Below are 10,771 nucleotides of genomic sequence, written 5' to 3'. Positions count from 1 at the left end.
CTGAACCAGGTAGAACTATGGCAGCTTCGCCAAAGTTCAGGGGGGCACGTGTTGCCGATTCCTCTTCGCCCAACACGTGATTTTCGGCTATATCTCTTGGGAAATGCTGTGTGAACAAGTTGAAGTCAAGGCGCTTATGCAAGTGCAGATTAAGCCACATGTTAATAAACCACCAGGGACCTCCCAAGTTGCCGATAGACTGACCAAGCAGGAGTTTCTGAGCTACCTGATGGAGAAGATGGTAAGCAGCGCCAAGCAAGTATCGGCCAAGAGGAAATTGGCCACCGTTAGCCAGTCTCTCTGCTGCCGATAGATAGACAGAAGTCGGTCCTGCCGATCGACCACAGAATACGAACTTGTCCAGCCACATGTTCAGAAAGGTGGTTTGTTCCTTTATGGTGACAGGCCCCTTCCCACGGTACTTCTGAATGTACCCCGACCAACCGCCGATAGCGCGAGTCTCCACTTTGGCACTAGGGGCGGTATCAAAGAAGTGGGTGCTATCGGCAGAAGAGACGTCTAGACCAGTGAGCATAGCTACATCGGCAAGAGTGGGAGAAACAGGGCCGTGGCCAAAGACGAAAGCATTAAGGGTATCTGACCAAAAATAAGACGCAGCTATCAACAGTGACTCATTCTTGTGCATATTGGCAATAGATAGCCTGATGCATTGGGCTAGTTTCCTTTCACCCCACTGGACTTCATTCGAGTTGCTGACTCTCAAGAACCAGTCTTTCCACCCTACAGTAGGGCTGGGCCAAGAGCGAAAGGTGTCTTTCCACAGATCTAAAGAAAAATTTTCGGCTCTAAAGGAAATCCTGTTGGTTTCTGCATTGATAAGGTCAGTTGGATCTGGATCCCCTAGAGGGCCGAGACATTGGAGGTGTGGTTGATCGGTGGGGATGACAATTTTATTGGACAATTTTATATAACTTGTTGGAAACCTATCACATAAGATCGTTTAGCTATTGGCATGGACAAGATACATATATCAGATAAAGAAAACTAACAATTTTTTTTCTCGAAAACGCAGGAGAGCTCCGCTTCATTATATTAAGAAGAGAGTAAAGAGCAAGAGCCCAAACAACGCTACAACACACACACAAACTCTGACACACACACACACTCACACCCCACCTGTTTCTAGAAAACTAACAATTTTGTTCCATCCTAGTCAATCCATCACTATCCACATCAAACGAACAAGGCCTCAAAGGATACATATTCATCCTTTTGTACAATGATGTCTCTTTTTTCCCTTTATAAATTAGGCAGTTACTTAAGTATGTGCAATCTAGAATTTCAGCAAGAATGTGCGTATCTCCATGGGTCCGAGTTCAATGACAAGAGCTTGACTGTCAACTGGACCACCTTTCAGTGGAATGGGATCACTTTTATTGTTCTCGATTATTCTCCAGTTGAGTTTTTTCATCTCTGACTTCTTTTGATTGGCAGAAAGGTTAGTCTCAGCTAATTCCTTGATCTGTATATTGGAACAGCGTATAGTACTACTATATAATTATTTTGCACAAGAAATATGCATCCAAAGGAATGAACTGCAACAATAATTTTACTTACGGTTCTCTTTCCAAACACCTTTTTTAATTCCACTTTTGCTATCACTGAATACTCAGGGTCCTCTGTAGCCTGGAGGCTCGATAAAGATTAATTATGTACTCATTACATAGTAGAAATAAAAAGAAAACACTATTTTATAAAATACTAAGGCACCTGAAAGAGATGGGCCAAGCGGAGTAATGTGGTGCCATCATCTAGATTCTGAAAAGTTCAATTCTCTCTATTAATGTTTTTATGTCATTAATATGATGTATGGCAAAATCTACTCTATGAGTTAAGTGTGAATGAAGAGCATTATGATACCTGCAAGGTAATAATTGCAACATTATCAGGAAGACTGTAATTCTCATCCATCGTGCTTTCTTTGGCAACATTATAGGATTTCCATCTTGTCTCATCCTGTGATAACAAGAATGATTACCTGTGGAACAACATAAAAGCATCATATAGACATAGTAAAAGCCATATACCTCATGTGTAAAAGCAATAAGATAGGGTGAATAGACTTGTTGGCCATATGTTCTTCGCCAGTAAGCTCCATGCCCTAGCTTGTCAACTTTGACATAGTATGTTCCCCTCACCTGTCATTTTTTGAAATCAGATAGTTTCAGTAAGAATTGTCAAATAAATAGTTTGGTGTTAGTGGAAAATACAAAAGCAACATCAATATCATCACTAAATTTATACTGTGAGCCCCTTGCAACTTCCATCCATGCAAACAACTTCACCAAGTGGCTCATTAAGACCTTTGCCATCATCTCTCAGTATACGCCTGATATATATTGACAACATTCATGATTAGAGAGTTTCAAAATGTGCAAAAGATATGTAAAACATAATACACAAATTTAAGATTGAATTCAAGAGGTCGCAACCAATATGTTTGTAACACAGTTATGCTCCAAAATAAAGCAGTTTCAAAATTTCTTGGTCCATTTGACACAAAGGATCGTAAACCTTTCATTAGCCCTTTCTAAACCTTAACTTATGGCCTTCATCTACAAAACATATAACAACATCATATTAAGATAGAAACAAAATGCAATTATATTGTTATAGGGTTGATTTTGGATATTTATAATGTGTTAAAAAACTTGGTTCCAGGTAAGAGCTAACACCAAGTCCTATACTTGGAGAATGGCTCCAAGAAAAAAACCAAGAGATGAGGCCAGGCTTAAGATGCAATTATAGGAAATAATTACTAATAGTCTATTTAGACAGTTCAACTCTTCTACTTCTCTAGTGTCTACACATCATCTGCTAAAAAATGTTTACCATCACCCCTTTCTAAATACAATGCATCATCTACCAATAATGCACTACTACACAAATGATTTTACGAGGCGGTGCCCTTTTATTAACCAAGGTGTTTACAAAATCTTACCGCCTTGGTTAATGTCTGGTGATTAATGGAGGCGTTCATTTTAATTAAATGACGTGGTCACAATTAACCGCCTCACAAAATTAATTTACAAAGGCGTTCCTAAAATCTATTTACGGCCTCAGAAAATGCCTCCATTTTCGGAGGCGTGCCTCTTAAAAAAGCTCGCCCCTATGTGGCTGAGGCCCAGCCAAAGCCAATAACCACATCACCTAATAGGTGTATATAAATAGCAGAGTTAGGGCTCCCTCGACCACGCATTTCTCCCTTGGGCTCACCCTCCACACCAGCACTCTCTCCCTCCCTTCCTGAGCACGGTAGCCGATGATGGTGCCCCTCCCGTCTCTGTGATGCTGCACCCCTTCCTCCTTTGCCTCCCTCTCTCTCAGGCCGCTCCCAAATCCTGAATCTAGCTGGCGTGGGCGAGGAGGAGCCCGGTTCCGCTGGTGCAGGCGTGGGCAAGGCGGGCCAGGCGGTGCTCCTGCTCTGACATTAGCTCCCTAGGCGGCGGTGCTCCTCCACCTTGCGTCAACTCTAGCATTGGAAGGCCGGATTTGGTGGCGCGGAGCCCGGATCCAGCGGAGGTGGCCCATGGATGGGCTCGCTAGCCTTGTCCACGGGTTTTCTTATTTTGTTTTTATTTGATTTACTGAGACAGGCATTTAAACTGCCTCAGGAAAGATTGATTTAGCTTGCCCTTTGGACCGAGGCTGTTCTAATGCCCGCCTTAGTTAATTCATTATGCCTGCCTCCAAAAAAGTTTATGTAGCAGTATTGCTCAATTTTGACCCTCAACCTGTTTTTGTGGCTTTCAACTAATGTGCAGGCTTTTCCTGCAATAATGAACTCATCCTGTGAAATTCGTGTACAATTCCTACATTCTAAACATTGTCATCACTCTTTCTATTGTCCTTTCTTTATTCCATGGAAAAGCAAAGTGGCTAGCCATGGAAATATAGCAAAAAGATAATACAATGCTAGCCATGTTGGCAAAAACAAATCTAAGAACTTGGAGGATATACACTGTCATTTCACTCCAAAACAACAAAACATGAGCCCAATGGTCATTGTCACTAATTGTTGGACTGCTAGCTTTAGATGGTATTGGAGTTGAGGAATAAAAAATAGAATTATTTTCAACAAAAATACTTAGTTCCTTCTCCTCTTTCTTCTCTCTCTTGGACTAGATCCATTCTTAGAATCTCTCTAAAACCATGCCTGGTGTTTAACTTTTATAAGATCTAGTAGGGGTCTAGATTAGGACCAAGATTGATCCTATAAGAACTATCCAGATTTTTTGTATAGGATCATGGAGCCATTTCTTTTAGAAGACCAATAAACCTAGAACTGACTCAGGTGGCTCAGCTAGTACCTGTGTAGCATAATCTCTAGCTGACCATCCTGAATACTTGATGCTCCAACAGCGCGGTCCACAAGTACAGATAGCTCATATTTTCCATCAGCTACATACGTGCCTAGATTGACCTGAAAAGTTGATGTGCAAGAAATATGCTATAAAGTCATAATCCAGTAATAAAAGTAGAATTCTACTACCTTAATATTTCTGATCATCCCATTTTCATTTTGGATACATTGTTGCATGATACAAAAATACATCTATACATGGAAAAAATCATATAGATAGCATGCTATGAACTGAAATTCCATCATCATGTCTAACAACCCGAATATGGTTCACTTAGAAAAATGTGAATATTGTGATTACCGGGTAGTAATTTCCTGCAACTGGTTCTGTCACTTCAAGATCCCAATCTTCCCTATAGTTCCTAACCTGCAAATGAAATTCAATCCAAATGTGTATGTAAAAGGAGACTATATATGCAAACTAGCATACTCAATTTAGAAAGGCTCACAGTTTTGAAACAAAGTTGACCCATGGGGTAAAGCCCACCCCCACGGAATTACACTAATGGGACCGAGGGATGGACCATCAAGGAACATGGTAAAAGGAAATGTAATAATGGGAGACATCTCATTCTAGTGGCTTTGGGATATATGGAAAGATGTGAATGATTGTTTCTTTAATGGCACAAGCCTGAGTGTTATTGCTGCACTGCAGGCTATTATAAATAAATCCATCTTAATTATGGTGCTCCACTAGAGAAAAAGCACTCCAGGAGCTGCTGGTTAGGTCGTTTGCTGGGGGGTAATAGCTCGAACCTGTCAACTGATTCTTGAATATGACATTTTGTTTTTAGCTTTTCTCTATTTGTAGTGCGGTGGGCTAAGTGTGAGTTTTGGGTGTGTGTTTTCCGGAACTTAGTCCCTCTTGTATACTCTCTTCTATTTTGATGTCATGATACACATCTCTTGCTTCTGTACATATCTCTTGCTTGCTTCTACACCATCAGATCCACTTACCACCATTACTACTGGATGTAAAACATGCATCTGGACATAAAAGTTCAGGACCCCATGGACAGATGAGATCCCCTGCCACTTATAGTCCCTCGCCGATCCTTTATGTTACCGCTCATTTATTTCACCATTTGTATTCTCATTATGTACTCTCCGTGGGAGCAAACCATCCACATACACCTTCCATTCGTACTCAAAATGGTGCATGAGTTCATAAAGATGAAGCCATGCAGAAGGCAGGTCGTGCTAGAAGCAATGCTACTGGAGCAGTCTTGTCTTTACAAACTTTCTTCTAACACCTTCAAAATGCAGTTGCTCCTACACTAGGGATGCAGGGCTCCTTGCTAGGGATCATTAGGATGAAGAATGTAAGAATGTCCATTCCACTCTCCATATTATGCTCCACTAAAGCTGGCATAACCTATTTATTATAAGGTTGTGGTGGATGTAGTTGGATCCAACGAATAACTACTCATGAGTGTAGCATGGGTTGGTGCATCCAATGGTGCAAAAATTAAAACAAATATGTATATCATGCAAGACCACTGCCTGGTCATGGAAGAACTGACAATCATGCCTGCTCAACACTGTCGTGTCAAAGAATGACTCGGCAGTGATGCTCAAGCATCACAGCAAATTTCCATTTGAACCGGTAGTGATGCCTGTTTCACATTGTTGGGTTTTCTATTCACCCCAGCAGTGAAGCCCCTACCCTATATACTGAAAATATTTATTCCTCACTAGACATTTTCTACCATGAACCAACATCTAATCTCCAACATGTAGTTGCGCCACTGCCATTCTCTACCACCCCGGCCCATCCCAATCCATGTTGCCTCCTGCCTGAGGAGCGCTACCACCCCATCTTCATTGGCTTCGACCTGGAAGGATTGCCCCCAGCCTATCCCCTGTAGCCTAAGAACTGTCGCCTCGTGGAGTGCCCATCCCAGTCCCATGTGGCCCGTGAACCGCTGCCCTGAGGAGCACCTGCCCCCATCCCCTTCGACCTAATAAGTTGCACCCCCACCAGTCCCATACCATGTGGCCCCAAGGAGAGCCCACCTCCATTCTCGTCCCCTCTTTCCCGGGTTGCACTATCGCCCATCCAGCCTGTGGCCTACCCGAGGGGTGCCAACGCCACCATCCACATCCTCTCCTTCAACCCACAATGAGCCACCCAAACTACACTGTTAATCTATCGAAACAAGACTACTATTTTATCTTATCTGTTTAAACAGGACATCCTTCTTGCATACTGATGAATAATGCTTTGGTTTGTTGAAGAATTACAATACTTTAGTTTACCATCAAGAATGGAGATATATGGATATGTTTTTGTCTAAGGTTTCCTGAAGATATTTTTTTTGTAATTCATATGATATTTCCAATATTTCTTTTTAATGACAGTGATTCTTTGCAAATTAAGTGCAATAAAACTCTAAGCTTCAACTTGGGCATACAACAGTTATGCAAGTACCTCCACCTCGACCCGAGGCACCTTGATCTATGTTGTTTCGACCAACTTTGGAACGGGCACAATTTTAGATTATACTCGTAGTAAGGAATCTTATATTCAATTCAATTTATGTTTTTTAGACTTAGTTACATGTTACCATCCTGTTGAAATTTACTGTAGAAAATTAAGCTAATCTGATGGCTCGAAGATGCATTATGGTTCCTTGGAGTCCAGTGAATTAATAATGTGGCAACCAATTTCCATGATGGAGGGTCGTATCATTGTCATATCAATTTTATTATTTGTGCTATAGGCGCTAACCCTAGAGACATTGTACACACTTCTATAGCGCACCCTATCAAAGAACTAGCGAGAAAAATGTTGTGAAAGCATGTATGAAGGCACTTGCAGACAATGGATACAATATGACTTTCTTCCCATTTGTTTGGCTACAAGTTTTATATGAGGCAATGTGGTACCCACTAGTGAAGGGATTGCTTAACACAACCAGAATGACATGGTATAGTGAAAGTGGTGCTCACGATGTTTATATTTATTATGTTTGTATTCATGGTTCACATATTCCATTTGTTGACACCACTTACAGATTTCGTATCATGATTCGATGTATGTTTAGTGTACCTTCCATGCTTTTCTAAGTCAAGCAGTGGAGCATACTATGTAGGTTCAAGGCCCACATCGCTTAGATTGCAAGGTCATATGCATTTTGCTTTGCATTCTAGCCCATTTGCAATGTCTCCAATTTATTTAATCTTTCATAGAGCATACGTTCGTGAAGCAAAAGAGTGCTTAATTCATGCATTGATGTACTTAAATGACATGCTCGGTTATAGAATTGGGGATGTTCACTATACAGAAGATGTCATGGCACATAATAACGATTAGTGGTAGTAGTGGGTGTACTCCAATTCTTTTGTAATAATAAGACTTTGGTTTGTAATAATTACTTCATCTTTATCTATTAGGTATGTATATATGGTTTTGTAATTATGATCTATTCATTATCAAATCTTGTCAGAAATATGATGGCATCAGTAATATTGAATGTAAATCTTTTAGACAGAAAGCTCTATTTAAATGTAATAATAAATTACATAGAAAATAGGAAAATCATGGTCACTGCCGTTTGAAGCCACTGAAACAGTAGTGAACCAAGTATATCAATGTCAGGTAAGGCAGACTCGACAATGATCACTTATTCTGTTACTGCAGGGTCTATCCTTTGAACCGATAGTGATATGATACTATCGCTTTTGGGAGGAGAATCGGATCACTAATCATTGTCCTCTGCCGGACCCATTTCTGGCAGTGATGTTGCATTTCAAACAGACAATGAGTGCTAGATTTATAGTAGTGATCTATTAGGCCAATCTCAGTGGGAATTTCATGTCTTAATTTACAAGACTTCCATGGGGTAGAAACAATATAGATAAGTTTCATCTCTATGAAACTCATTTCATCCCATAAAACTTTTATCATCTTTCTCTTCATCTATATTATGTCATGTTAGCTTATTTAATATCCATGATACTTCCACTAAAACTTACTCCCTCCGTCCCAAAAAAGTGATGTTTTTGACTTTGAGACATCGTGTTTGACCGTTCATCTTATTCAAAAATTTTATATAAATTACAAAATAAATTAATCATGAGCAAAGTATCTCTAATGATAAAATAAGCCTTAACAAAATATATAATATTTATATCAAAATTTTGAATAAGACGAATGGTCAAATAAGATGTCTGAAGTTCTAAAACGACACTTTTTTTGGGATGGAGGGAGTACCTTACAATATATTATACACATGTCTCATATTGAAAGAAGTAACCATACTCCAACAAATCAATCATATCAAATATCCAAAGGAAACCTAGATTGATTGTTACCCTTTTGAGAAAATCTCTTCCATTAGAGTCCGTATAAAATGTACTATTTGTGACCATGTCTGTTGTCAACCGGGTGATGATCTCCTTCCCAACATCATCATCAATAGGGATTGGCCCAATCTTTTGCAAATTTTGGAACAAAAATCATTAGTTCAGTTTTGTATAATATTTTTCCTTGTACATGCTAGCATAGCAGGAATAGCATATTCTTCATAAACATAAATCCTATGGAAACATATTTTTCCAAAGTTGAAAGTAGTCACTAACCGTGTATTCAACTTCAGCATGCTCCTTGTTCTTGTAGAGTCGAGTAATCTATTTAATGAAGAGAGATCAGTGAAATGCTCATATTTTAGGCTCCACTAATCATGTAATATTTATTAAATTTAACTGTCATGGGTCCTCAAGTGGAATAAATTTAAATCTTACCTGATAAATCCAAGGGCCGAATTGTTGATGAACTTCATGAACCAGAGGTCCATGGATAACGCTGAGCAGCACCTAAAAGGAAATGAAAATGATCGACCCACTGAAAGAAAAACTGCACATGAAGTTCTTAATTACTAGATAATGGACAATCCATAGTTATTTTTAAAACAGCCATGACACAGAAGAACTTGTGGGCTGCTCTCTTTGATCTATAAAAGCTATTCGAGAGATACAACTATTTCCGTGAATATAACCAGAATATTACACTATGTTAACCTATGCCCTCTTTTATATTTAACATTTATAGAATGCATGAAATGAAATATTCAAGTCAAGAGTCTAACAACAAATTTCAAAGGAACTTTTGTTCAAAAACTAGAATTTACCATTCTGATATGAGATAGACAAACTACATCTGCCAGACCGTGAGGAATCAACTGTATTAAATAATGATAATAGAGGAGAATATACCTAATAATTCAAGTGATGAATTCCACATAGATGCCATAATTTCATAGAAACAGTTGAAAAGGATTTGAAAAAGAACACTATGCCATTTTAGTCGATATATTTTCAAGTCCTTTGGTGTTAGAATGCAATAAAAAATATTACACCAACTGTTAGGAAGAATGACCTCACACTCATCCAATGATTCTAGGGTTATAGTATATACAAGTATGGGCCAAAATGAGCCATAAGGCCTACATGGGCCAGAAAGAGAGAAGACAAAGAAAAGCACATATAACTATACTTCTTAACAACCCCCTTCAAACTAAAGGTGGTTGAGAATAATCTAAGTCAGGGGGAGTGTGTGTGTGTGTGTGTGTGTGTGTGTGTGTGTGTTGTAGCGTTGTTTGGGCTCTTTCCCTTTACTCTCTTCTTAATATAATGAAGCACAACTCTCCTGCGTTTTCGAGAAAAAAAAGAATAATCTAAGTCAGACACATTTAGTCTGAGTATATGAGATTGATGCTGAGCTCGAGTTTGGGCCTTGGTGAAGAAATCTCTGAAGTTTAGAAGTTGTGTACTAAAGATCAATAGCAGATGGTTGGCAATGGGAGCATATAAAGGAGGCATCAACGTCAATGTGCTTAGTGAGCTCATGCTTGACAAGATTGTTGGCAATTTGAATAGCACTAGTGTTGTAACAGCGGAGAATAGGTTGTTCAGCACAAGTAACCCCAAAATCAGCAAGCAGCCAGCGGAGCCAAATAATTTCTGTTGTTGTAGCAAGAGCTCTTAGTTCAGCTTCTGCACTAGATCGAGAAACTGCAAATTGCTGGTTAGACTTCCATGCAATGGGCGAGCCATCATGAAAGATACCATGTCCAATAATGCAAAGATGAGGCCCATGTAGCATCAGAATAAGCATGAAGCATCGGCTGACTAGATGTAGCATAAAAGAGTTATCATGAGATTGTCCCCCTCAAATAGTGCATAGTGAACTGTAGTGGGTGCATGAAAAGTTGACTGAGTATGAACTGCATAGGCAATTCCTAGTCTGGTACCAGTGAGATAGACAAGACTACAAACAAGATGGTACCATGTCGGATCCACAAGAGGAAGACCATCCATGGGCCTCGAGTGAAGATTAAGCTCCATATAGTGGTTGCGGCAGTCTGGGTGTTGGTGAGACCAGAA

At 39.7% G+C, this 10,771-nt stretch overlaps 1 protein-coding gene across 1 annotated transcript in view; it reads right to left on the bottom strand.

Moving 5' to 3' along the window:
• Positions 1,019-10,771, bottom strand: part of LOC8083572 (alpha-mannosidase) — a 28,333-nt gene continuing 18,580 nt past the window's right edge. The window contains exons 19-29 of the mRNA XM_021450303.1: positions 9,131-9,202; positions 8,969-9,016; positions 8,702-8,821; positions 4,686-4,751; positions 4,332-4,444; positions 2,266-2,350; positions 2,049-2,159; positions 1,882-1,977; positions 1,732-1,779; positions 1,579-1,647; positions 1,019-1,483 (exon numbers count right to left, since the gene is read on the bottom strand). Of these exons, the coding sequence (XP_021305978.1) occupies positions 1,295-1,483; positions 1,579-1,647; positions 1,732-1,779; positions 1,882-1,977; positions 2,049-2,159; positions 2,266-2,350; positions 4,332-4,444; positions 4,686-4,751; positions 8,702-8,821; positions 8,969-9,016; positions 9,131-9,202 (1,017 nt within the window). The 3' untranslated portion in view covers positions 1,019-1,294. The remainder of the gene's footprint in view (positions 1,484-1,578; positions 1,648-1,731; positions 1,780-1,881; positions 1,978-2,048; positions 2,160-2,265; positions 2,351-4,331; positions 4,445-4,685; positions 4,752-8,701; positions 8,822-8,968; positions 9,017-9,130; positions 9,203-10,771) is intronic.

Source organism: Sorghum bicolor, chromosome 1 (genome assembly GCF_000003195.3).
Source record: "Sorghum bicolor cultivar BTx623 chromosome 1, Sorghum_bicolor_NCBIv3, whole genome shotgun sequence".
In the NCBI taxonomy this organism is placed as follows: Eukaryota; Viridiplantae; Streptophyta; class Magnoliopsida; order Poales; family Poaceae; genus Sorghum; species Sorghum bicolor.
Note: the sequence above shows the minus strand (reverse complement) of the source record. Positions and strands in the feature narration are given on the sequence as shown.